This window comes from Enoplosus armatus, chromosome 12 (genome assembly GCF_043641665.1).
Source record: "Enoplosus armatus isolate fEnoArm2 chromosome 12, fEnoArm2.hap1, whole genome shotgun sequence".
NCBI lineage: Eukaryota > Metazoa > Chordata > Actinopteri > Centrarchiformes > Enoplosidae > Enoplosus > Enoplosus armatus.
Window position 1 is genome coordinate 17,412,124 of NC_092191.1, and position 27,578 is coordinate 17,439,701.

Below are 27,578 nucleotides of genomic sequence, written 5' to 3' on the forward strand. Positions count from 1 at the left end.
TTCATGTGAGTGCTTCAGGCAAATGGAAAAATATAGGCAAGCCAAAGTACATCTTGAGTCATTTTTGAGCACCACTATTGCGTTACAGATTAGTTTAATGTTTTGGTTGAGGTATTTCTTCTCTGTCATTTTTCTAATTGGAGGTAAATATGAAAATACCAATAAGTACACAGACAACTTGGAAAAACCTTCACAGATGTTCTTTTTGAAACGCAGTGGGGTCAGCACTCATTTTATCTCACCATGAAGACATCATTACACTTCACCTCAAAGAGTCTGGATTCAATACAGGACAGGCGAATGTGATTTTTTTTTGTTTCTGCTTTGACATACAAGGTGGCCTCGCGGGCTTTACATAACAAACTGGACCTACCTGAAAGTTCTGAGTTATTGTTTGCCTCACTCATGTCACCTCCTGTTAGTGGAATGGATGAGCTCATTGCTGACACCAGTCTGAGCTATGCATGACGTGTTGATGCTAAAATTCAGCTGACACTATAACAGACACCCTAACACCAGTGGTATACTTTTACAAATAGAGCTGAGTGAAACATTATTTGTCTCCAGAGTAGAATGACAATTTGCAACACATAAAAAGGAAAATGAAACGTTAAACAGGCATTATATCATTTTGGAAAGTCTCTATTTGTGAGCGTGAACATCTGTGGTGCCATCAAAAGACAAAACATAGAGGGTTCACTTTGTGGTTTCATAAAATACTTGTGGACATTTTACTTTCAAATAACCTTTGCTTCACTGCAGAGCTACCAGTGACAAAGCAGGAATTGTTCCCATTGCGGCGTATGGGTGCTCACAAAGTCCCATTCACTAGTAGAATAACCCAGACTGCTGTCTCTTTTGGCATAGATTGCTGCACACATGTCTGGATTGTGAAAAGCGCGTGCATTTTTGGGCAAAGGTTGGTTTAAAGAGACAGCACGTGACGGAACAATGCTTTGCACATTCCAGATATATTCATGACAAGAAAGAACACAGAGCATCAAACTTTACTCAAGCGTCACACGGGGATGATAGGAGCAGGTGCAAGCGTCTTCAGATAGGGCGTGGGATAACAATTGAGTTTAAAACAGGTGCTGCGCAAACTACTAAACAACTGTCCCAACTGTGTTTGGGGAGGAGGGGTGAGGCGGGGCTCTCTTGGGGCAAAAATAGCAAGTGAGCCACATAATTAAAGTGGTTCAGATGAAAATCCTTCTTGCTGCCGGTTGTGTCTGCTGTTGCAGTCCATCTGAAAGACCCTGTGGAATGGTTTTTCACCTCAAAGTGAGATTACAGAGGCTTAAGTGCACTTTAACACCTGCCCTATTTTGTGCAGTTGCACTGAACCCCAGGAGCATTTCCTACCCTTAATTAGGTTATATTTGTGGAGGTGAGAGAGCCACAAACAAACAAACTAAATCACCACAATCACTAAAAAAAACAAACTGCTGTCTAATGGGAGCACTCTCAGCAGCTTCCAAAGAGAAGAACAAGCCGCAGAACTGCAGTTTTAATGACGCTTAGCAAACACTCAACTTCGTGTTAAAGTTACTTCACCAAACTGAACTCGCCATGATTCTCAGAAGATCATTACCACATTGCAGGCATAGCCAATCGCTGACAGACAATCAGATTACAAAGGCAATATAATTCTTTATTGATTCCCAAACAGAATTCTGTATTATGTTGTCTCCGCTGAACAAGCAGGTCAGAGGTGAACTAGAGAACTGTCAGAAGGGTTTGAACCTACTCTCACCAACCCTTACTGCTGCCCAAGCATTTTTTTGCATGTTTTTATGAGCAGAGTGGAAATGATAATACTCTATTAAATCACTGTCTGTTCAGGATTTTAAGCTTTATCTAATAACCGGCCTCCCTGCTCTGCCACATGACTTTGCTTAAAAAGTATGGCTTGTTGGTTAATTGATAATTAGAAACATAGCCCAACCAATAAAAAGCTGCTACAAAGTACTAATTTTACTCCTAACTCAGAGCAATTCAAATTAACCATAAGCGAGAAAATGACCTCAGGCGAATACCAATCGTCTTCTTTAAAACTCACAGAGAGGAGCTCTGTTCATTTAATAACCCCCAAATTAAAGGAAAATGTATGATTCAATCATCTGGCCACAGAGTTAGATCATGCTCTATGACATCATTCTGGACTACTTAATGCTGTTGACCTAATCCAGCTATAGCGGAAGTCAAATCAGTACGTTAAACATCCGGGGAATACCTCTGCATGATGTAGTAATACACTGAGCTTAGCTTGTCGTAGTATTTGATATTATGACAGTAAAGACTTAAGATGCAGAATATTACAATTCCTTACTTTGGGCCTGTGAAATTCAAATACTTGGTGGAAACTATGGAAGGATCTCAGGAGTGTGTCCATTATAGAGTAAAAAATTATATAGTAACTGAAGATAATGTGGAGGCAGGTGGAAAGAAATTTGCAAAAATAATACTAAACTGGTACTGTGGTTGTTTTTCCCGTCAACAAATATTCCTTTCCCTTTCCTTTCATGTACTGGTTTATTTTGCACGGAGTCGGTTTTACTGTTCATAATAACAGCACACTTAGGATTTTTATGAGCCATGGTAAAGAAAAAGGTTAACCAAATGAGCCATTTCTAAGTAGAGGCTGTGTTTTTCTCTGCCACAAAGCATTGCGAAGCTCTTCCATCATTGGGCCTGCCCGAGAATACCAGGCAACAGTTGGTTGCAGCAGTTGTTGTTGACTCGCAGAGCTATGCTGCAGTTGGTCAACTCCTGTTCTCTGTGTCAAGGCATAACAACAGACAGACACCGCATGTGTTGGCTATAAAGTTTGTAAAACACACCACTAAGCAAATGTGTCAAAGAGTGGCTCAGCAGGGTCAGATGGGTGACGCAATCTGCGCAAATGCTGACAGGTGGGATGGCAGACTGGGCGGAACTGCAGGAGATTACAGAGACTTTCACTGGGCTGGGCTGGACTCTGTTCCTGTGTGATGAGAAACTCACTTTTTTGCAACTACTACTTACACAGATCACCTCTGTGAAGAGAAGTGAGGTAAGAGAAAAATCTCTAAATGTTTATGAAGTTATCAACTACTGGAATAACTAAATCATGGCAGTTGTAAGTGTCATTTCTGGGAATAAACACGCCAGCTCTACTCCTTTTCTCTTTTTGGTGAATAGGCAGAATATTTCCAATATTATTACAGACTGAGGCCAGGCACAAAACGTAATAAAGGAAGGTGTATGCGTGCCTCAGTGTAATATTGGTGTATTATATCCCATATTATTATGCAACATGAGGTTTGCATGTACTAGCTCAATAACAAAATCCCAAACAACATCCTGTGTCCCAGACTTGTGATCATTATCCCAGCCATTTCCAGAAATTCCTGGGTCCACTTCCAGACAATAACATCATGCAATTGTGTAATAGTGTACGAGAAAGGACCGCTGAGTGGACAGCTTTTGGGATCTGCACTTCAGTCCGTCAGAATTCATTTAAGCTTTTACATCTGCATCTAACAGGTCAAGATCAAGAACACAAGACTTCTGAAAACTGGATTTTTATTGAACTGACAACATGATTCTACAAAAGCAGCAAACTACAATGCTCTAGATGATTTCTATCTTGGAGTGATAACAATTTTAGAATCTACTGCATCTACAATGTGCTGTAACCAATTTTTCAGTGCGTGTCCGTCTGTGGTCTGTAATCACCCACCAGAGCTCCAAGGGGCAGCCATGGGCAGCTGTCGTTCGGGCAGCCCCAGGCACAATCTCACCATTGTGCATGACGTGCAGCTGGCATGGTGTTGGAATGCCTACACACGATGAATCAATCAAAGCCCCTCCTAAGTGGACCAGACCTGGGCAGTGATACGGGCAGATCCATGGCAGCTGTAACATGGCTCCTCAGTGCCATAATCCTTTTACAAGGCTCTCTTTCGCTTCAGCCTGACCAAGTTGATCACACAACCCCCCCTCCCCCACACTTTGTAATTCAATGCTTTAAAAGTTAGGTAGCAAAATCGAGTTGCATGATGTGTCAAATTTACAGTCTAGACGTGTGAAGGAGGCTGTTTAAGGGGTTCCAGTAAAATGCACTATATGGGACAGGCTTCACGTATTACAGAATAGCAAGTTCCACCAGAGTTGTTCACATTTATCCTTGGCCTCGTCACCTGGACGTCAGTTACAGTAGGATTAGGTCAGTCATGCTCATATGAACCTCAGATGAAGGCTATTTTGTTCGCCAAGCCAGGCAAGCTGCCCAAGAGCACATTCTTATTTATTGACAGCATTGAGCTAGAAGCAGTGCGTGCAAGATGAAGGACTTCTCTTTATATCAAACACAAATTCATACCTAAGAACTTCCCAATTTGACTACAATCTTACACTGGAATAAAACGAGGTTGTTAGGCATATTTTGTGGTTAAACACACTGGCCTTGACTGGGTTCCAGTCTGTGTGAGTGTGCTTCTACCATGCTGTGTTTTTAAACAACTTGTTACTAAAACACTGAGATCTCCAGGGATGCTGCTTGGTAACTGACCATGCTCTGAAAGTCATCATGCAGGCAACCAACACAGAGTATAAGATTATTAAACGCATCACCCAAGTGCACCTCAACTAGACCAAACTGGATTATCTGGTCACATTATCTGACCAATAATTCCAGGGTAGGGATCATATTCTTAAAACCTTTTTGGGCTTTGTGTTTAGGTCTGTGATAGCCTGCCGACCTCATGAGCAATTCAAAATGTGTGTGACAGCGCCATCTACTGCTGCGATTATGTTATTGTGTGTGTGACAGAAAAAAGTCACATGGCTTTCTACAGCCGTAAACAATGGGGATGGATGTTTCCTCAGCTTGCTCCATTATCTTCCTTCACTAACTCAGTCTGTTAAAACAGTGGTTCCCAACCTTTTTGACTTGTGACCCCTTTGAAATGGAGAAATATCTACTCCTGACTCCTCATCACAGATTAGGGCCTTAATGTGGATGTGAGTCATGGGCAGTTTAACAAAAAAGGATTTTTTAGAGGCCTGGGGAGGTGAAAGTATTGAGTATTTCACATGAAAACGAAATAGAGACAAGTCATGGAAAAATTAGCATAATTTCGTGTAACTGAAATATATTTATTCCTTTTTTTCCCTTTAATCATCTTTGACACCTCAGATTTATATTTGGATATTATATTACATATCATATTAGGCCCTGACCCCCAGATTGGGAACCACTGTGTTAAAATCCATATTTATATTTTACTGAGAAGTGAGTACACCCCAAAAGTCCCAGGTTCACTTTGCACCAAGTGGTTTGGTAATTATTTGAGCTTATACTGTGATCATGTGGAGCATATTTCAGTGGCACAAACTAACTCACACATGGCAAACTTGGGGCCAGTAAGTGCTATTTCATCATAGGCTGGTGTCTGAATTTCTGGGCTCATAATGAAGCTGCTGTTTTTGCACTCTACTTGATGAAAACTTGGAGTAAACAGGGATGCCTACATATACAATACAAAGAGGGTGGGAGGTGAGGATCAATGGCCAACTAAAACGTTTTTGATTTTTACGGGGACCCCTATGTGAAGAATTAATAGATGAAAAACGATTAAACATGAATACTTGTATTACAGCAAACGCTGCTGGGAGTAAACAATGTCATCTGGGAGTAAATCAGAAGTTCTCACGCAGGTTTCTGTCAGTGTGAAAGTGAATAAGGGTTTTCTCCAGGAACAGCCGACAGGGGGTGCTCGCGGACGCTTCTCCTCCCAACACGTCACGAGGGAGTCGCTTGGGGCTCCCAGCCAGCAGCCTGCCTGTCTAAACACCAGTTAACCACAACCGACTCGACCTGGAGGTAGCTACATTTTATTCTGTTCATATTATTGTCTGTTAGTTAACCAGTTAATGGCTTTGCCAATGTTGGAAATAAACACCGCTGTGCTAAGTCCTTCCGGTCGTTTTTATTCAGTTCACGTTAGCTAGCTAACAGCTAAAACAGGTAACTAGCTGCTACAGACTAGCTTTAGCCTAGCTAGCAACAGCTTCTCCTCCTGGACAGTTGGTTATCAAACAGCTGGATACCGGAGCGCTATCGTCGTTACACGGTTGTAAAAGTTGATGTTGTGACACGAGCCACCCTGGCGGTTAGTCGCTCACCCTCACAGGCGTGTGTTATTCCTGTCTGATAGCTAACGTCGGCTAGCTAGTGTATATGAGGCGTTGACTGGGCTGTAGTAACGGTGTTGCAGTTCAATGTCACCGGGTCTAGATTAGCTTTTTCTTTCAACGATCTGTGCGTCCTCAATAAGCATGGCCAACCGAGACCTATGCAATAACGTATACACCCTATTGTCTGCAAAGCCACTGTGGGCTTTTTAAGTTGTCAGTGCCATGGCTGGTCATCTGATAACAATATCCTGTTCAGTGGTTCAGGAGGGCGTAGAAACTGCTTTTCAGCTCTCACAAAGATGTCCCTGTTCTCAAAATCTACATGAGAAAGACTCGGGATGAGATTTGTGAAAATTGAAGTTCAATTTATGCAGGGAGACCTATTGTAAACCGGTTTACTGCAGCAAAAATAAGGCAGTAGTTAGTAGTTACGTTGTAACTGTAATTGCATGTTGAGGAGTCACATTACCTCAGGTAGGGTCTTGAGTTTACATGGCAGCTTTTACAGTATGCCCCAACACAATGCTTAAAGTTAAGACTATGTTGCCTAGATCTGGCCTGTGTTGCTCCTCAGAGATGTGAGGGCTTGAAATAGAAAGGTCTATGTTAAATGGTCTTCTGGGGGTTTATTTTTAAGAGCAAACAAAGGTTGGAGGTCAGTGAGAAAGTGAGTCATTGAGACAGAATAAGCAGGGGGCACATAAGGTTTAGCAAGAGGCAGCTTCACTTGTTTTTCAGGAGTTGCAGGCTTTTCCTGCAAGACATACGGGTAGTGAGTGAATATTAACCTGCTCATTTTGACTTTATCTTCTGTTAACGAGTTTTGTTATTTAGAGTTGGAAACTGCTGCTGGACGTGTCGTTGGATTGCAAGATGCCATTAAATCAAGAGCTGCAGATCTTTTTACAGATGCTTTCCTTTGGTGGGCTTTGTTTTCATCATACATTTCCATGACTGTCCATAACCATGCTAACCCAACTGCCAAGACAGCCAAATGACAGTTTCATTGCCCTCTTTTCAACAGATAAGAAATACACTCACTTCATAACACTTCAGCAACCTAATAGGAATTCACTATTGTTAAAAGTTTACTGCCACAGTTTGTGTCTAATGATAATGTTATGGTAATGCCCAAAAGGGGTTCATATTTGTTTACATGATTCTATATTTGAAACTTTTGTAGTGCAGTGAGAGTGAACAGAAAGAAAGAGGAGTGGTAGGTATAGGTCTAATCACTTCTTAAAATACTCTTGCAGCTTAGATAATACGGGGGCTTGTGAGCCTGTCAACAACAGCAAAGCTGAGCAACTCTCAGCGCATGAGAACAAACAGTTTCCCTTTGTGTTCTCCTCGATTGGCCCTCCTAGTTTGCCCCACAGCTCTCCTAAGCAGAGTGCCACTCCTCTCATTGTTGTGATCACAGGTTTCAGTGGTGTTGGCTTGATGGGATCCAAGCAGGCGAGAAAGTGATGGTCTAAGGACTCGCAGTCACGGAGGTGCTTGCGCGTGGAATGTTGCGCTGGTCGGTGCACCTAGAAGGAGGGCCGCGGAGAGTCAACCATGCTGCTGTGGCGGTGGGACACAAGGTCTACTCCTTTGGAGGCTACTGCTCTGGGGAGGACTACGAGACACTCCGTCAGATTGATGTGCATGTCTTCAACACAGGTGCGTGGTAAATATACATACATATATATGTTGAGGGATCCCATTGGTTGTGGATTTTGTGGAACACCTTGACAGTGAGTGTAGCTGTTGTGGGAACTCGGTTGTTCATCTGTTTGCAGTTTTATGGCCTGAAAAACAACATCAGCAAAACAAAAAAAGAGTACAATTTTCAGCTCTCAAGAGCTCTCTGAGTAGTCAATGAAAAGTGGAATTTTTCCATTTTAGCACACTGGAACCCAGTTTATATACTGTATTTGTGTAAATCTGGCTTAAATTCATGCTTATTTACTGTAGTTGTCTGTGAAAATGCATTTTCCTTTTATGCCCTATGTTCTCTCTGTAATGAAGCAGGAAAATATTTGTTTTTTCAAATTGTGGAGTAAGGCCAAGTGAGTGTTTCAGAGTTTGTTGAACCTTCACCACTTTAACGGTAACTCATTACAGCTGGCAATTAAAACCCAAGCTTTCCATTGCGGTGTGAAATTTTCTGCTAGTTGTTTTTTCCGTTGCCATCTCACAAACAGGTGTTTTCTTTAAATGTTCTGCTCTAACCCATTTTATATATGTTTCTTCCTCTGTGTGGTCAGCCACCTGCTTTAGGGTTTTACAACTTCTTAAAGTAGCTTGAGCCTACCTGCTGTTGCTGTACCATGAAAAGATCTGTGGAACCAAACCTTGATAAAGATGCCTTTAGCCGATTGAAATGGAAACGGGACGACCTTAGCTATTGTTTCAGTATTTTATCTTGTCACTTGTATTGTGCTCCTTCTCTTTGATGTCTGTTTAACAGCAGAGTCTGTTGTCTTTTAAATAAGCAGTTTTTGTTTCATCCAGATGTTTCACACTACGTTACATCTACTATACAGTAGGTTAAAAGAAACATAGGTATGTCAGACAGCTGCAACAGCTTGGTGAAATGTAGCTGCTGACTTGAGTTTCAAATTTATCTCTTGCATATGTATCCTGCAATTGTTTCACAGATTGTTATTGCTGCTTTTAATATTCTAAAAACATATCTTGAACTCTTGCACTGCAGTATGTTATTTTATTTATATTTACTTTGGCATTGAGGCTTTTCTCAAGTACGTATTGTCAGTATCTTTTCTTATAGTTTCTTCTGACAAAATGTACCTGCCTTTCTAATTTATAAAACATGCACAAACCTAAAGCAAAAAGTTACAACGATGTATTGAATGAATATACATCTTGACTGTTTTGTACTTTAGTGTCTTTGCGCTGGATGAAGTTGCCCCCAGTGAGGACTGGAGGACATGAACGTGCCCGTGAAGTGCCATATATGCGTTATGGCCACACAGCTGTGCTGCTGGATGATATTATCTACCTCTGGGGTGGACGTAACGACACAGAGGGGGCCTGCAATGTGCTTTATGCCTTTGATATTAGTAAGTAGACCTGCATCTAACTCTTAACTAAACTAATGTTAAGGTCATGATAGCAAAAGGGAGAAAGAACTGTTTTTATGACCGAGCTATAACACCCGCTTATATAGAGTGCTGCAGGGATATCGTATTTTTGTAGGCAAACCCAGGAGTTAGCGTCGCCCTGGTTCCTTTTGGATTATTGCAGAAAATAAACTCTGTGGCAAACAAAAGTTTATGATACTTAAACGTTTTGTTCAGCAAGATAATCGTCACAATTGAACACACTTTTATGATTTTTAAGTGTAAATAGAATCACCAGAAGTAAAAGGCTAATGTTAGGCTATAAACGTAAATACCCCACTCAGGAATTTTAAAAGCTTTAAAATTCACGAGTGGGGTATTTACTGACGAAACGTGAAAATCTCTTAAACTTGTGCTAACCACAGACCTTATTTCAGGCATCTAATCAAAAACCCATTCAAAAAACCCATTGACTTCGAGAACAGGGAACAGGAAGTGTAAAAATGCAAACTAATTTCCGGCTTTTAGGACTCGTTCCTGCAGCACTCTATATGTGATGGTTTTCCATTGCAGATGACCCGGGTGTTATGTCAGTACTGTAAAATTATGAGGTTAGGTCCCTTGCAAGAGTACTTAGAATTAATATAAACTGTTCCTGCTTCATAGACACCCACAGATGGTTCACACCCAAGATTTCGGGGACTGTTCCAGGGGCAAGGGATGGCCACTCGGCCTGCGTCCTGAGGAAAGCAATGTATATATTTGGAGGATATGAGCAGCTGGTGAGTCCTCATCACTCTTCCATGTGGGACTTGCACTCTGAACATTAAAACATGATTTAATTAATTGTCTCTGCTGTTTTTTAGGCTGACTGCTTCTCTAATGACATCCACAAGCTGGACACCACCACCATGGTTTGGTCATTAATTAATGCCAGAGTGAGTTAAAACCACCAGTTCTTCAAAAATGAAAATGTTTTTTTTTTCGTTCTTACTATACAGAGAATGTCTGGTATTAAAGTCCAAATTAAAATGGACAAAAAACACAAAAATAGAATGAATTGGCAACATGCTCGGTTACATTCAAAGCACTGTTGGAAATCAACAAACAAGTGGTTATTACTGGGTTTGGCAGTGCTGCTACACAGGTGCTCAGTGGTCAGATTGGCTGGATACAAAGGCACTGCAATGTAATGCAGCTCCCTGGTCGGTGGCCAAGTACCAAAAGCTTCACAGAGGATTATATACGCTCCCCTTTTGGGAAATGCCATTTGTGTTTCTATGCGGTCAGCACGCTCATGTGATAAACTCTTGTAAAGTATATTTTAGACATAGACACCAAGGGTGAACTAGTTTTAGTTCCTAACTGATAACATTCGTCATTAAGGCGATTACAGTGTGGTGCTTACAGATTTAGTTGTGCATGTGACTGAATAATATTTTTTTCTGCATGTTCTCAGACTTGCATTCCTTTTGGGAAAACAAATAAGTTTTCTTTTTTCATTCAGTCTGGTATTCTCTCGAGTCTTGTTTTTCCTATATCCAGCACAGGGTTGTTATTGTTTTCATTAAGCTGGTGATTTTTAATTTGAACATTATTTGTATAATTTATACAGCCTATCTGTTTTCTCCCACTGCTTGATTTATAATACAAGTTAAAGAGCCTGCTTGCCTGCACAAGATTTGTGGAAAACAATGGCAGCACATTCTGGAAAGGAAGGCACGTGAATGGCTTTACCATGTCTATAGGCCAGCTAAAGGCAAAGGGAGTAGAGGCTTGCCTTTGTTAGACACGGTTTCTTTCAGTGGAAACAGATCACATTTCACTATTATATATTTGTTTTTTATTCATGGTTCTCTAGTAGCCACAGATGGTATCAGCTGCATTCTTATTTTGGCATTGGGTCCCACTAAATGTTATACAATATCCCTATTACTATTCATTATTTTTGAAAGGCTGGTGGTGCCTAAAAGTGGTTTGGTGATTTAGTGTGCCTTTGTAGTTAGTAACTTGGTCCACTAGATGGCACCGTTTACCTGAAATTGCTGGTAAGAAGCCTCATCTTTGCCAGTGTGAAGATGAACCCAGGGTTATGATGAGCACAGAAAATTTGCATACATCAGAGGGTTTTGGACTGAAACTAGTTCATGAGGTGTAATTCAGGTAATGCAGAATGCTATAAGTATGAAGGTTACATCCAGCGGCTGTGCTATCTGTTCTGAGTAGATCTCTTTATGTTCCACCTCTCCACTGAAACTTTATGGAGTGGAAAAGCATAACAGTCACAGCATCATCTGCTGGTCTGTTCTTCACAGGGCACTCCGGCACGCTGGAGGGACTTCCACTCAGCCACCATCATCGGGACAAAGATGTTTGTGTTTGGAGGACGAGCGGACCGCTTTGGTCCCTTCCACTCCAACAACGAGATCTACTGCAACAAGATCAAAGTGTTCGACACAGAGACCAACTGCTGGCTGAGCACCCCTTCAACACAGCCGTTGCCAGAGGGACGCAGGAGTCACTCAGCCTGTAAGACACAAACACACACACATATAATATCCATACCTTTTATTCTGAAGTATTCTTAAATAAGATAAGGATTTAAAGAGCAATTCATATGTGACCTTTCCCCGTTTCATTCTCAAGCATGTTTTTTTTGTATTGTTTGTGCAGTGGGAGTTTAAACAGTGTTATTCATTTTGAATTTAAGATAGCATTTTTGCCCACATTGTATAATTAAACAAATCCAGCTCATTAAACTAGTTCACATGGTTCCATTAACTGTGCTGCAAATGTCATTTATATGCATGATAATGCATAAAAATTGGTTAATCTTTTGTTTTCCTCTCTGTGTTTAGTTTCCTACAATGGAGAGCTGTATATATTTGGAGGATACAATGCCCGTCTGGACCGGCACTTCAATGACCTCTGGAAATTCAATCCAGGTGATTCACTATTTATTTATGTCAGATTGGGAAGAAGTGTTATGTTGCTGTAAAGCACTGCTGCTTACTGTGTCATTCCTGATGGGGTGTCTTTGCTTAGTAATTTTGTTTTTGATCTACCTGCATTGATGAAATGCAGCACTGACAGTGCAAGCTCATGTTGACCCACTTTCCTCCATGTAGACAATCCTCTCCTCCCTTATTGCATCATTGTCAGCCTTGTGATAGTGGCTGGCTGCTCCCTGTTCACTATGCTGAATGTGAAACGCAGGTGCCCTGTCTTTTTGCCAGAAACACACAGATGAAAAACTGACAATAATTCCGTCTAACACTTATATGGTGTTAAGATAGCACTGTACATAGATTACCTTTGTATTTTGATTGCCTTCATATTATGGAAGAAATTAAAGGTTTGAATGTCTGTCACTAGTCCAATGCATTGCTTATTTGAAATAAACTTGGGACTGTGGCCTATTTTCTCCCAGCTCCTGCCTGTTTTATTGTGTCCAGTGTCATTGCTAGAGAAACATGTTGCTGGGTGAACCTGAGATCTGCTGTTTTACGCCTGTGCTTTACAATCCACTAGATGGCAGCAGCTCAATTACGGTCCTAATTATCCACAAAGTCTGAATGGACTGTTGCTATAGAGATGCAATGATGCTGTTGACTCTGAGAGTGTGAGACTACACAGTTCATCCTTATATGGAACAGCTGACAGAGCTTCAACGTCGTCACTCATATTGCACTTCAGCAGAGTAGAAGAGTGCATTTGTTTCTATTTCTGAAACGTAATGTTTCGTGTTCAAATGAAGGTTAGGTTTTGTTTTCTTGCTTTCATCGCTTCTTTTCATTCCCTTATCCCTGGGCCGTCTGTTTGTGGTTAAATATAGCAGGAAGTTGAATGAACTGCAGGCACAATAGGAAGCACTAGTAGGTTAGGTTTATGTAACTTTAAGTGGCTAAGAATTTGTATAGCTGCTATTATGTAGCCCACACAGATAGATCAAAAAGTGTTGTACTAAAGATCCCTCTGTTGAGCTATTTAAAGCAAGGATGTAATCTGAAGTTTTACTTCATCTCAAAAGAAGTCAGCCGTGTGTGTATGTCTATTTTTTCTTCTTTTTCCATCATTATGTCTAAATATTGTTATCGCAATGTTATTCTTGTCCTTGTGTACACGCTGCAGAAGCCTTTGCCTGGGATAAGGTAGAACCGAAGGGGAAAGGCCCATGTCCGCGGAGACGGCAGTGCTGTTGTATGGTTGGAGATCGAATCATCCTCTTTGGAGGAACCAGGTGAGGCACAAAATATTACTACTTGAGCTGTCATTTTACTCTACATTGTTAGCCTGACATATTTTTGTATCTAATGGGTTAATATGTACACTGTAAATCCCCTTTGATTATATTAGTGGTAAAATTCTTCTTTTTAGATTAGCTCTTTAATTCTTTATTAATTAGTTCTTTCTAATTTTCAGTAAGTATTTTTCCCTATGATTAATTAAGTAGTTCTTTGGGATATATTATTATATTTGTAATAATTATACTATATTATATTTTTCCAACTAAAGAGTATTCATATATTTACATGTAGCTTTGAAACAGTTCATTTGATGTGCACTGTGTTTGAGTACTCATTCCCCTACTCTCATCTTTACCCTAATTATCCCCCTACCCAACAGGCAAAAGAGGAAAATAAAGACATCTCAGTGTCTACAGATATATACCCGCAGACATGCATGCACTTACTTACCTGCCAGCTGAGCCATTGTTTTCTTATAAATTATGTGTTTCAGCTTCTTAGTTGTGCAAGTCTTAAAGTAAAAAGTTTGGATGCACTTTGACTTGAGCCATGGTGTTTGTTATGTAAAACATGCTTTAAGTTTTTAGACTTCAGAATGTACTTGTCATTTGCCCCAGACACCAAAAACATGAAGCTTGATGATGGGAAATGTTACCGACTCCTGTATTTTTACAAACACCTTACAATTTATACTCTTGACTCTTTCCAATGTTTGTCATCGTAATCTTTATGAAGCACAGGCTCTCAAGACAAACAGCATTTTGTGTTTTTGAACAGTTTGTGGAGAAAAACTGTCCTGTCTTTTCAATATGCTAAATGGAGGATCTGGGTCCTGTAGACGGCAGTCTGTGATGATTCCCTTGTTGGCCGTAAGACAGTAGTGATTGCCGGGGGTTTGTAGCTGGGAAGGGGCCACTGGGCTGGTGACGGGCTTGTGATAGGCCAGTAGCCAGTGGAGTAATGAGGTAGCTAACGGTATTAGCATGGTCCAGAGTAGTCCGGGACCTGGGCTGGGCTGTTATCAGCAAGGCTGTGTTATCAGGCAAACCCCCCTGGGATAACCTGATAGTGAGGATCGGGAGGCTGTGGATAAGAGTCCTCTCAGCCCCACTACGTCTACAGGTCCTCAGTCCTAAAGGCCTCTGGCTGCTGCTGGATTTGTTTTCTACTGCTCCAGTGGCCACCACATCACAGCGAGCAACGCACCCTAATACACAAGTGTAATCTCAATTCATCCATTATGCAGCAGCATTATAGTCAACTGTTAGCATATATATAATGATAATTAGGCAAAAATATAATGTAACAAAACATTTTTAGGGATATCCTTAAGTGCAACATGTAGTTGGCTACTTTTCGTAATCAAATGAGTAATTACAATTCAAGGAAACACAATCTGCTGCTTGTAAACAGTAGCAGTAAAAAGTTGATAAAGCCACTTACTGATATGTAACTGAGGAAGAAAAAAAATTGTTTATAAGAGATACAGAGCTTAAGAAGATGCTTATTTTTGAAGATGGTTATGCATTGTTTGGTTTCTCGCCGGGATTAGTCCAGGATGGGTTTTAAGGAGTCATGATTTCCTGTTGTGAGCAGATAGGGCTGGGGTTGGAAAGGGAGTGTCACTGGGGCCACTGGAATGATGGAGGGTGCTGGCTGAACAGAGGAAGAAATCAAACACCACAAAATATCTCCAACATCCTGTTTAAACGGTTCAGTGTATTTTTTTTAGGAAACTGTGGCAAATTTAACTTTTCTGCCTTAAGCTTCTAACATACAGTATATTCATTAATGCACAGCAAGTATCTTTATAAGGGGAGCACTTTGGTTTGTTTGTGTTATTTGTAAAGTGGAGGATTTTGTAGTTCAGCGGGTACTCAGTTGTTCTAAGTCTGGCATGATGTTGTTTCCTGTTACTGTACAAATTAGAGCATGATCCTTGCAGACTCTAAACAAGTTGGCCACACAGGTTCTCTTGACCAGCATTGCACGTTTGTTGTTTACATGAGCACACCTAAGCCTCTTACACACAGGAACTCCCGTAAGCACGTGCACACACATACTAAGACACACAAACAGACTCCAAGCAGCTTCTTATCACGCTCATTTGTTTTCTTTCTTTACTTAGACAGTTTTCCAATTACGGTTCACTTGGTGTTTTAATTTCTGTCATGATTTGCACAGATTAAGATTAGACAGAGCAAGTGTTTGTTCATTATGCACCTCTAATTTAGTGGGAACATTACGTTTAAAACCAGCCATTGCTGATTCTCCTGTGTTTATTTTTGCATGACCTAACAACATGAGGGCAGTTAACAGAGCTAAGTTATTGGTGTCTGTCTCAATGCAATTGATGAATGCTTGCACCGGCCGTCATGAATTATTTGCTGGACACCTTGCTTGTGTTTTTTGTGGGGCTCCTCATTTTGGTAGGTCTGCCGAGGAAATTGTGTTCAAATTTATGGTCCACATCTTGTTTTCCTGGGTTTGTTGTCCTTTCATATTGATCCAAAACAGAACCCTTCTGTTGATGCGTTTTTTCACAGTTTATGATATTTATTTTACCTGCAGGAATTTGTTCAGGAATAATTTATTACTTTAGTGAAGGACCATAAAACTATTAAGTCCAAGAGCCCTCTGCTTTCAAAGGGGTTACACTTTGGACTGGACATAACACTGAGGTGTGTTAACACTAAACACAATTGTAAAACAAACATCAACAGTGCATCTTTTTAATGAATAAAAAGAGACTGGTGTAGGCTAAACCTGAGATTATGAGTGCAACTCATATTTGGATTTAGATTGAATGAGCCTTGATATTTACATGGAATTTAGTGCATGATATCTTTTGTTTCATGAGTATATTTTTAGGTACACCCTTGCACTTCTTTTAGGGTAAATGAGCAGAGTGTGCGTGTGTGTGAATGACAGGCTGGGCATTAGTGGCAGTCTATTGAGTGCCACTTACGTCAGTGTAAACAGGCCTGCTGAGCTGCAGAAAGGCGCGAAATTCTGCCCCATCTCTGATTTATGACCTTAGGGAGCATTCTTTCTCACGGAGTGCAATTTGATATACCCTCAGCGCCTCTGCTACACTCATTTACTGAGACCTGCTCACTGCCCCACGAAGGACGACCCGTGCATGACTGACTCCACCTGCACTGACCTTCACCTACGCACACAAGCAGCGAGTAGCACACTTTGCTAAGCCCTGTACGTTTGTAACTTTTTCCTCACCTTCTGAGGAATTGAGCACATGAAGACAGTGCCACGTAGATTATGAATCTCCTGCTGAGGTTATGTTGTCATTGTTGGCATTCATTGCACTGTGTGTATAATTGCTTACGACAAGCCCAGGTTGGGCTAAATCGGGAAGCATTTTAAGCTTCGGGAACAGGGCATCCTATGAGGGGCAGGATGTGAACAAGGACATGACAGATTGGCATGCTGGGAGCAGACAGCTTGGAATCTGCGAAGGGGAATCTAGCACTGGCCCTTGAGCTAGTTGGACATGGCACTGTGTATTCATTCCATTATTGTATTTAGGGAATATATTTTTAACATGGCAGGTATTCATGCCTCCCTGACAACCGTAATGATGACTGATTCAGATCATCTCTTTGTGTTCAATTGCTGGTCTGTGACTGAAGATTCACTTTTTTGTCGTTTGGTAATTTGGTAAATGTTAAAAGAACATCCCAGTCGTCTGTAGAATTTAGATTTTGTGCCTTTTTAGCCCTTCAGCACCTTTTACGTGGACTGCTGAGAATGACTGTTCTTCAAAGGGGTTTTAATTGCCTTTCACTGTGAGAAGCAGGGACCAGCGCCTGTCTGTTGAGGTCTAACAATGCCAAAGTGGCATTAAGCAATGAATGCGTCGCTTTGATGTCGTCACTGGGCTCAGCCAGGCCCAGGTAAGGTCTGTGACCCTCACACAGTCCAATGACGTAAGAAACAAAGCTATCATCTACATTCATACAAGCCCAGAAACAGGAGGATGAGTTTAGTAGTAGTACAAGTATAACATGAAAGGTTGCAGATTATCCATAGGGGAAGCTTGTTCGGTTAGCCCAGCTTGAAACATGCTGACATGTGCCCCCTACAGGCAAAGAAAGTAATTGCTGCTGCAATTTTAACATTTGTGCCACCTGCTGAGTGTTTTCTTATTGTACCACATGTTAGCTAAAGTAAAATGATTAATAAAAACGGATCATATTGTGTCACACTAACGTGCAGTGGATATTTAATGCTCAAAGAGAAAAGCAATGGAGCTTGTGGCGCTATTACTTTATCCTGATTTTATTATCATTGAATAACCTTTCTTAACATCTATAATGCAGGAAAACCATGTGCTTGCACACCCAGTTTTGAAATTGCTGGCACTGTGGCTCCACAGTCGGGTGGTGTTGACTGGTTTCAAGCGCATCTCACCAGTGCCACCTTATGTCCAGTTTCTTTTCAGTTCAGTCGCAGCTGCAGCCAACATCAAAAATAACTGCTCTCCCTAATGTGTTTCCCAGTGCATTGTGTTTTTGGCATCTTTTCAAAAGGAGAAACTATGTTAGGATTTTTAGAGCCTTAAAATATCACAATGCCCATGATTCACTTCCCCTGGTTCAGAATTTCAGTCATACTGAAGCAGCCACTTTAGGTCACTGCTGAGATTTCCTACTGGCTTCTGCTCGGGCCAGTAGTCCCATACCATCATTCTCTCGTTTCCGGTGTAGTGTGCCATTTGTGTGTGTTTGCATGTGTCTGGATGTATTCTCATGACTTAATGACTCACAGCTCCTCTAGTTGAGCTGACGTCAGAGTGGTGCACATGCTTGCTTTGCTCTGCCAGCCTTAACGCATGTGTGTTCCATTTGGCAATATGCACAGTTGCTTGGTACATTTACATGGAAAGCATGCTGACGCCATTCCTAAGATTAGATGCAGAAACATTTATGCTGCAATTATTTCCCATATTTTTTAACATTTCTGCCTGTTGCTGACTCATTACCCCGTGTTAAGAATAGATGGAACGTGTGTGTGTAGTTTGTTTATAAGTTTCAATCTATTTCAGTGTAAAATTCAAACAGATTTTATTTGTCAGTTGTCATGCAACCATTGAGTTTTCAGGTAGGGAGAGTGTGTGGCTGCTATATACACTGAACAAGAGGGGGAGACTACATAGCAGGTAATCTCACTGGTAGCCAAAACACCCCAGCCCAAAACCTCCTGTTTAATCCACCAGAATGTCACCATCCGCGTGGAATTTAACTGGTCATTTCAAAACAGCAAGTTGTTGAGCCAGAGAGCTTCTGCAGAGTCCAGTGATTTTGCTTAGTTGGTCAGGAAGGTCAAAAGCCTGGTGCCTCGATATCACCTACAAGGCCATTTTGCACCTTATCAATGGCTGAAAGGGCTGCTGTTATGATAGTCCAGCTGGTTAAAGGCTGTGGCTTGTTATCACTGTTGAACCTGACAGTTCAAATGTTAGACTAAACACAACATGGGACTGAGGCAGAACCAATTCTGAAAATACTTTATTTTCTTGCCGGGTATTACACGAAACCCCCTGCTTTCTGTCTTATTTTTCATTAGTTCTTGAATCTAAATATCATCATGGCTGCACTTCCTGCAACCTATAATGTCTGAAGATCAGTGGACCTTGGCTCCATGGAAACACACCTATCAACACACCATAGATTTTGATGCCACACACATGTTGTCGTTTGGCCTTCAGTGTCAAAGGGTAGGCTGCAGAAGTTTCCTTTATTAATTGTCTGCGTGCTTGTGTGTGTGCGTTTAGTATGGCCAAGATAAAACCTGTCAAACAGTGGAGGTGACCCCAACAGGATACAGGGCATCCCGCACGTGGCGGGACAGGACCCTGGGGCAGCACAGCAACACTGTGATTTACTCTTCAAAGACAAGCTCATGATAGTATTTCATCTGCATCTTAACCCTCTTTAACCCACTAACAGTCTGTATACATGAAGGTGTCATAGGGTTGAGTGTTACACGGCAGCTCAAATAAACAGCCTGCATAGGTGACACTTTGTGATGCCGTTGTCCACATAAATTCACATGTCTAAATAGTAGTAGTTTAGTGATTTACTACTGTCATCACAACCAAAACACCTCTTGGTGGTTTTAGGTTCCTTCTGTGGAACAATGCCATACTATGTAGACAAAGTAAAAGAAAGACAAGCAAAGCACACCAGCCTACTGATTTAACAGAGTATGAGGCTGTTCATCCACAGTCAGCATCAGTCGTGTTGAAACAACCCTGCTTGGCAATGAAGTAGACTTTTCTGAAATGCTACACAATTTTTGTTAGTGAAAGAGAGTGATCCAACTAACATGAGAGGAAACACTTGTAGCAATAGAAAGAGCAGGATATGAAGAGATAACCACTTGGCCTGCAAATGTAGCTATTATACTAATGAGCTATTGTGAAAGAAGGCATGAACCATAACCACACATGTACTAAAACTATGGTCTGAAGCCATCAGTATTTTCTATTGTGAGTGCTGACCTTGATGCTAGTCTTCAGCAGCAGATGAAGATTGGGGCTATAGAGGAAGTAACTTATTTTTCCGCAATGAATCCGCCAGCTTTAGAGGAGTGTTTGACAAGCCCTTATGACTTTCCCCTGTATATTAACCAGCTGTGTTCAAGGTCCTGAAACACTATTTAATGTCCTCTTCCTCATTTTTATAGGCAGCAAGGTTGATAACAGCCTGTCATGATAAAAGGGACTACATTTGTATTTACTTGAGAATGAAGGGCTCATTTGTTTTTCTCTCCAGTACCACCACCAAGGCCAACTACATGTTGTCCACTGGGGTTGCAATTTGAGATGCATGTCTCCCAAGTGGCTGGCATCTCCTCTGTCTAATCTGAAGCCAGGCGTCTCTCTCTGGGAGCCAGCTGTAGTTTGTGTCTCACCCTCTGTATGGAGCTTAGGTCTGGGCAACTACAGGTCTTAATCCACTGTCCAGCCACTGCCCAGGAGGGGGCACAGATAGCTCGGTAAGACGAGGTGAGACAGTCGAGATTAAGGCAAAAGAAATGGACGGGAATCTATGGATCTGTGATAACCAAGTCTTAAGAAAGTTTAGCTCCAAAACCCCCTTTGTATCAGATCCTCTCAATAGGCTTTATTATTTAATGAAAATGTTTTGCTTTAAAGTGACAGTTAAAAATATAGGGAAATTGAATTCATGTTGTTACCATGTTGTTATTTTTGCTGTGCTTGGCTTCGTATCGTCATGCTTACAGCTAAAACTCTGAGAAGGAAAATTAATGCTGTAATCCTTTTTAAAATGAGAAATGTTTCCACCTACCATGGTCAAGACCACTAGTCTTTTTTCAGTCCAACTGCAATCTTATATTCGTTCATTTGTTACTTTTAAAATAAGGTGACTTTCTGTGTCTGATATGCTTGTGTCCATCCAACATGCAGTGCTTGATGTGTTGCCTTTTAATGTAGATGTTATTTACAAATTACAAAAAGTCTGTTTTGTACTATCACTACCTGTTCCCAGCATTGGCATGTTTTCACTCAATACCGAAGTGCTACTGAAATAAATTGATGCACGTCTGGCCATCCTGATAAAGTGCTCTGCAGGAAGTTGTAGTGCGCGATGAGTTCCTGCGAGCTAGATGGTTCTGAAGGACCAAAGTTCAATAGGAAGTGGGGAAAGGAAAAGGATGCAGATGATATCACTCCAAGAATGAGGATATGGCCAATGAAGCCACTGAAAACATGGCTATGACAGGATGTGTTCCAGCTATATTATTAACACAAGTGTTTGTGTTTAGAAAGCAGAAGTGTTACGGATGGAGTTTGCTCCACGCAATCTTTTTTCGTGTCACTTCATTTGCATCGTTGCTGTTCCTGAAAGTCATTTGCAGTCAATTTGTGGGCAATTAAATTTCGGGACACTTTGGGGTGTTCCCAGGCTCTGTGTTCTTCCCTCATTAGTTTCGGGACTGTAGTCCAGCTCTTTCTTCAACCGTTTTGAGGCCTAGGCTTGAAAGATAATGAGGTGGAGCAGGCAGTGCATTGCTAAGAAAGGACTGGCGATTGGGTGATTAGACACCCTCATTGAGTGTTGTTTGAAATAGCAACCAGTGTTTTTTTTAGTGGGGGAGCAGCATCACTGAGGCCTCATTCAGACTGGGAACCACTGCTGCTGAAGGGGGAGGAGCACTTTCACACATAGTGATACTTTGCTGATCGAGTAACAAAGTGACCCATCAAACACCAGGATGCCACATAAAGTCGCACACTGTGACTTTCCCGCTTCCAACTGCCAGTCTATCAGACACCCCTTTTTCCCTTCCCCTGACTCTATGATCCCCTTCAGCCTCTTCCTTTTTGCGGCGACCAATAAAGCATTACAATTCCCTAATGTTCTGCTGGATTTCACACCCAGGTTGATATTATCCATGAGCATGCGAGAAAGCCTTATCCCAGGGGATGCAATCATCATCTCTCTTGTTGCTCCTGTTAAAGCATCCTCTTATCTGCACCCCTTCACGCGTCAGCATCCAAGGCCTGTACCCTCACTCCATGTGAGCTCGCACAGTAGTTGACAGCTACTGCAGCGTGCTCCTTAGATAGAGATGCTACTTTTCGTTACTTCTGTAATGGAGACTGACTGCTGATGTTAGTGTCATTTCCGCACATACAGTATCTAGTGCAACCAATAAACCATTTAAAATTTTCCTTTTCATAATGTGACATAGCAGTTTTTGCACAATGGGCATAGGTAGTAAATAGTCAGAATGCATAGATATTAAAGGTCCTACCATTCAACAAGCTGAATTTGTGACCAGCAATTGATTGAAGGACAAACTACAGGCGCACATCACAAAAGCTACAGGCAATTGTTGGCCACAGATGCTTAATGATGGGCCTATGGCATCCAACAGACAGTTTGTGTTTAGTGTGTCAGGACATTTCAGACGGACGTTCTTATAAATATCCTCTCGACAAATGTACCGTAAGGTTCAATGCCACCATGAAAGTCTTATATAAGATGTTTTTGTGATTGTTTTAATAATTAAATTTGGTTACTGGAATTAAATTTTCACACAAGTGGCATTTGTAGCAATCAATTTCTGCAGTAGTTTTATAGCTGCATCTTTTTTTAATGTATACTATAAAGTCCCTTTTAGTGTGTTCATTCTCTCGATTTTGAAATGAGCCAGAATTGAAAACTACCTTTTTAATCACCACAGTAATGTTACAACCAGCAATGAACTGCAGGTCCAGGAGTAGACAGTCTAATGATGACTGTGGGGGGGTGGTTGAGGGTGTTCTGATAAAGGCCCATGTTATAAGCCCGAGTGGATCACCTCCTGGGGGGGCAGGGGCCGTAATGACTTCCCCAGCTGGCCCCCCTGGGACGACTGCGCTCGTGCTCTGCACCTCTCCTGGCTGCTTTAAGCCACTACCATGTTTGTTTAGGGAAGATTAGCAACGTAAAACCCTTACAACATCCTGAACACGCAGCAAAGAGAGACGCGATGGAGAGGACAGCGAGAAAGAGGAATAGAGATTGATGGGTAGAGAGCGCATATTTGAGGATGGCGAAGGAGCAAGAATGAAAACTGGAAAGAGATTGAAGGAACAGCAAAATATAGTCAAAGTAATTTCAAGCAGTTCAAAACAAGTGGTTTCTGCTGGATTGCTTCAGTGGTACTGTAGTTGTGTCCGATTCTTTGACACATGCCAGTCGCTGGCCAGTCCATGCGTAGCAGAAAGCATCTTGTGAAGCTATTCTGAAGGACCTGGCTACCAAGTCCCTCGGTTATTCTCCATGATAGATATTTATAGACACTAAACTGCTTGGTAAATGGACCAGTTCGGCTGAAACTGTCCTCTGGGTAGTGTAAAACTGTAAAGTGCATTTTTATCCACTAATCTGGACAAGTCTCTTGGTGCACTGTTTGATGATGATGATGTGCATCAAGTACATTTACAGGAATATACTTGCTGCTTTGTGGGAATAAATCTTCCTTAAAACGTTAGGCTACATCCTCTGGGAGTTGAACTATTACTTTCAGGATACTGTATTTTTATACAGTAGCCATGTCACAAAGATGGTGACTTGAAGAGAGTTATGATACGACTAGGCTATCTAAGCTTTGGTGCACCAGGTGTGTCACAGGTGTGTGTGTGTTTAGCTGTGGCAGGAAACAGATGTGTGGTGATATCAACGGCTGCACAGGTCTGGGAGACTATCAGCCTGGGCCAGCCTGCCGTCTCACTGCAATGCTGTACTTCCTGTGGACTTAAATCATGCCAGCTCATGATAAGGAGAGCAGAGCACTGTGTTAACAGCACCGCTCTTTTTGAGGATAATCTGTGGCTCCCTGATTATGAACCTGATTAAAGAAGGATGGTAAGAGGGTGGATGACAAGGTAAATCATTGGGAGCCTTTTGGTATCTAATTGTTGTGAATTCTAGGAATTATATGAAGGAATAAAACAATAAAGTTGCCCCATTAAACAGTTGAGTAGCAAATACAAACATGGCAAGTTGTGTGGCTCATGCTCATGAAAACAGACAGGACGTTTAGGGAATGACAGTTGTCCTCCTGGATAGCTTTGAAGCTTTGACAACTTTGTCGTCAATTTCAATATATTTTTGTTGGCAGCTCTAATCCTATAAAACTGTTTTTGTTCTCTTCACAGCCCCTGTCCAGAGCAAGGAATGGGTGATGAATTTAATCTCATGGATCATTCAGACCTGTATATCTTAGACTTCAGTAAGTATCCTTGTCATTGTCCATGTCTTTTTTGTTAACTTAAGGTGTCTAATCTTGCAGACGCTGATATTCAATCAGATGCATAAATCCCTATATACCACGCCAAGGTGCCAATGTAAATAAAATATTTTGAGCCATCTTGCCTGGTTAAATAAGATATCCGGTGGTCTCCGCAGTAAAAGTTATAGAACCAATACCCTCTTTACACCACTGCTTCATTTCTCACTTTGCCTGGTACGCCTGGCCTTGGCCCTGCTTTGTGTTACCACATGGTGTACTTCCGTCTCATAGACTACCAAATATAGCCATTTCCTGCCTGCGCCGGGGTAGCCTGTAATGCTGTCAGGTCACAGTTAGGCTTTGTGTAGGTGGGCTTACACAAGGACACAGGGACCGTATGGGACTGGCAGTACCCAGTGACATCCCCTGTGGCATTCGCCTCCATGTGCCAGTCGCGTGTGCCTTCACCTTGTTTATCACTGAGCATATGGTGGAACAGCCATGACGGTGATAGTAATTGAGAGGAAGTTTGTAATTAGTATTAGAAAGGAAGATGATTTAATACTAGCACCGTAATGAGGTGCACATCCTCATCCATGAACACTGTTGTTTCTTTCAGCTGTTTTTCTGGGGTATGATAGAAACAGAACATGGTGATTTTTACCCCTTTCATCTACAGATTCCTGGATCTGACCTGCCTGTCTCCATTTTGAATTCCCACAGCTTAAATGGATATTCTTAGCCTAGTATGATTAGTGTCTATGATCAGTCTATGACTCACTTTCTCTTCTTTTCAGGCCCTAATTTGAAGACGTTATGCAAAATAGCTGTTATTCAGTACAGTCTGGAGCAGTCAGGACTCCCACATGATATCAGGTCAGACAAGAATCCTCTTCTCAAACATTAATGCTATTTGGTCATAGAATTGACATATTGTTGTTCATGCTGTTTGCATTATGCTTATTGTTGCCACCACTCTGTCTCTCTCAATAATGAGGCTGTTTTTCAAAGAGGCAAATTATGACTCGTTATCCTTCATTTAACTAGTTTTACTCAGGCCTTTGTCTGACTTTACTTTAAAATGTGTATATAATTATATCATCCTACAACTAATAGCATGAATGTCTGTGTAAAGAAAAATCAGACAATCTTGATGATCAAAGTTGTATAGTCCATGTGATGCTTTTAGTCTGTTCATTGTCGGTGTACTCATGTACAATTATCAGAAAAGCTGCACTGAGATGCTGAAGAATAAAGACCAAAATAGGAAGACTTTCTCTTTCTACTTCTGTGTAGAATGGAAGTGTTATAGGGGAACACATATGGAGACAGTCCAAATGTTTTACAGCAAGATGGTACCGAGGAAGTCATAGTCTTCAAAGAAAGAAGAAAATCCTCCCAAAACTATAAAAACAATAGACCTGCTTTACAGCCACACATACAAATAAAGTCTTGCCACCTTTTAATTCAGGTTCACATTGAAATCTATGTATTTGTCCTTGTAATATAGAACAGAGTAATTTGCTTCATATGGAGTAATATTCAAACAATCCAATTTCAAGAAGCATGTAAGCATTTCTGAAATATCCTTAACGAATAGACTTTGCCAAGCTGATGTAGCTCATTAGACAAGTGCATCTGAAAAGGGGGTTGCACTAAAGTGTGTTTTTTTGGGGGGGAACTTGATACTAATTACTCCTCTCAGCCTCTCATTTCTCTCACACTGTCACTGCCACCTTACACGCTCCCCACTTCAGCATTTGCAGTTGTGTTTCTAACCCTCAGAGGGTTTTCGGTGGGGTCACAAGACTCTGGTTAACTCCCTTTGCCCCTCACTGGCATCTCCAGCTCCAATGCCAATCTCTCCTCTTAAACACACACGTGCACGACAAAAAAACGAACAAAGCAATTGAGAGGGAGTGAGTGTGAAACCAGAGCCATTGATAACAATCTGGAGCTCAACCTCTGACCTGTCAGCAGGTCAGCACTAGACCCTGTTGTCAGCCCCTGCTCCTGGTTCTCGTGTTACAGCGGGGCCTTCCCTCATCCTTGTCCACATCGTAGCCCTTCACTCGGACAGGGGGGGCAGAGGGTGAGAGCAACAATCACACAATTGCTTGATTAAATGTCATTGCAGTAGATTTTTAGCATCTTGGATTTAAAACTATAAAAGTCTGTTTTGTATTCTTAATCATAAAAAGTTTAGGTTAAGACATCAGCTATGCCTAAAGTCTTAAGGCCAGCAGTTTTGCCAAACAAGATCAAAACTGGCACATGTGCTCACTGTACCATACTCAACAGCAATTTCACACCATTTGTGATCACAATGAAATGTTTTTTTTTATTTTGGAGTTAACTGAATCCTTTAGTCTTCCTGAAGATTAAGGGTGTTTGGTAACCATGGTTATTCATATGCACGTTAGCACATGAGTGCAAGAATTTCCCCTGATCCATCAGAAAGCAAAAAAGGACTTAAACCAGAGGCGTGATGTGTTTGTCTCCTCCCATCTATTTTAGCAGTGCCCCAGTAAAGTGAGTAAAATGAAAGTGAGTGAAACGATGAAAAATAGAACAAACAGTAACTACCCTCTTGTAATGTTAGGGTACAAAATGCCTGCTTTTTGGCCTGTCACTCACTATTTTTACAATACAAGGTCCAGGTGTGGACTAAATAATAATAATAATAATAATAATAATAATGATTCTTCCTGTTGTCCACTCCAGGTGGGAACTGGCAGCCATGACCACCAACAGCAACATCAGCAGGCCCATCTTCTCCTCCCATGGCTGATGCAGCTGAATGTGAAGCAGAACCAGAACTCCTTGCTCTGCTTCAGGACACTAGGCTTTTATCTTTCTAATCAACTGGGCTCTGACGGACTGTTTTTTTTTTTGTTTGGAGAGTTTGGATCTGTATCGGATTTATTTTCCACATTCTTCAAGTGAGAACTCATTACTGACCAAAACATCCTGCGTACGACGTCCTTGGACACCATGAGCTTTTGCACCTCGAAGGATATTTTAACCCTTGAGAACACTGGTCCTGTGAAACAGAAATTGTTGACACCCATTCACCTTTTTCCTCTTCTTTCTAGCCTCTCTAGAAATCCAATCAGCCTATGATAATCATAGACTTCTAATCTTAAGCACAGGAAGAGACAAGAACTTGAGCCAAAGGTCTTGAGAGCTAACCTCTTTGTTGAGGATGTCATCCTGATGTCACACTCAACAGATCTCCCCTAAGAGACAAATGTGAACCTTCTGTTCTTGATATAAAGAGACTGAGATGGTCGTGAGTTTGTATATCTTG

The 27,578-nt window shown here is 41.4% G+C and overlaps 1 protein-coding gene across 1 annotated transcript; it reads left to right on the top strand.

Moving 5' to 3' along the window:
* Nucleotides 1-5,809: 5,809 nt before the first annotated feature.
* klhdc3 (kelch domain containing 3) lies at nucleotides 5,810-27,312 on the top strand. Its single transcript, XM_070916210.1, has 11 exons — nucleotides 5,810-5,869; nucleotides 7,607-7,848; nucleotides 9,075-9,251; nucleotides 9,918-10,033; nucleotides 10,118-10,189; nucleotides 11,567-11,780; nucleotides 12,110-12,196; nucleotides 13,383-13,491; nucleotides 24,195-24,268; nucleotides 25,066-25,144; nucleotides 26,993-27,312. Exons 2-11 carry the CDS (start codon nucleotides 7,695-7,697, stop codon nucleotides 27,057-27,059), a joined length of 1,149 nt encoding a protein of 382 aa, XP_070772311.1. The 5' UTR covers nucleotides 5,810-5,869; nucleotides 7,607-7,694; the 3' UTR covers nucleotides 27,060-27,312.
* Nucleotides 27,313-27,578: the final 266 nt, after the last annotated feature.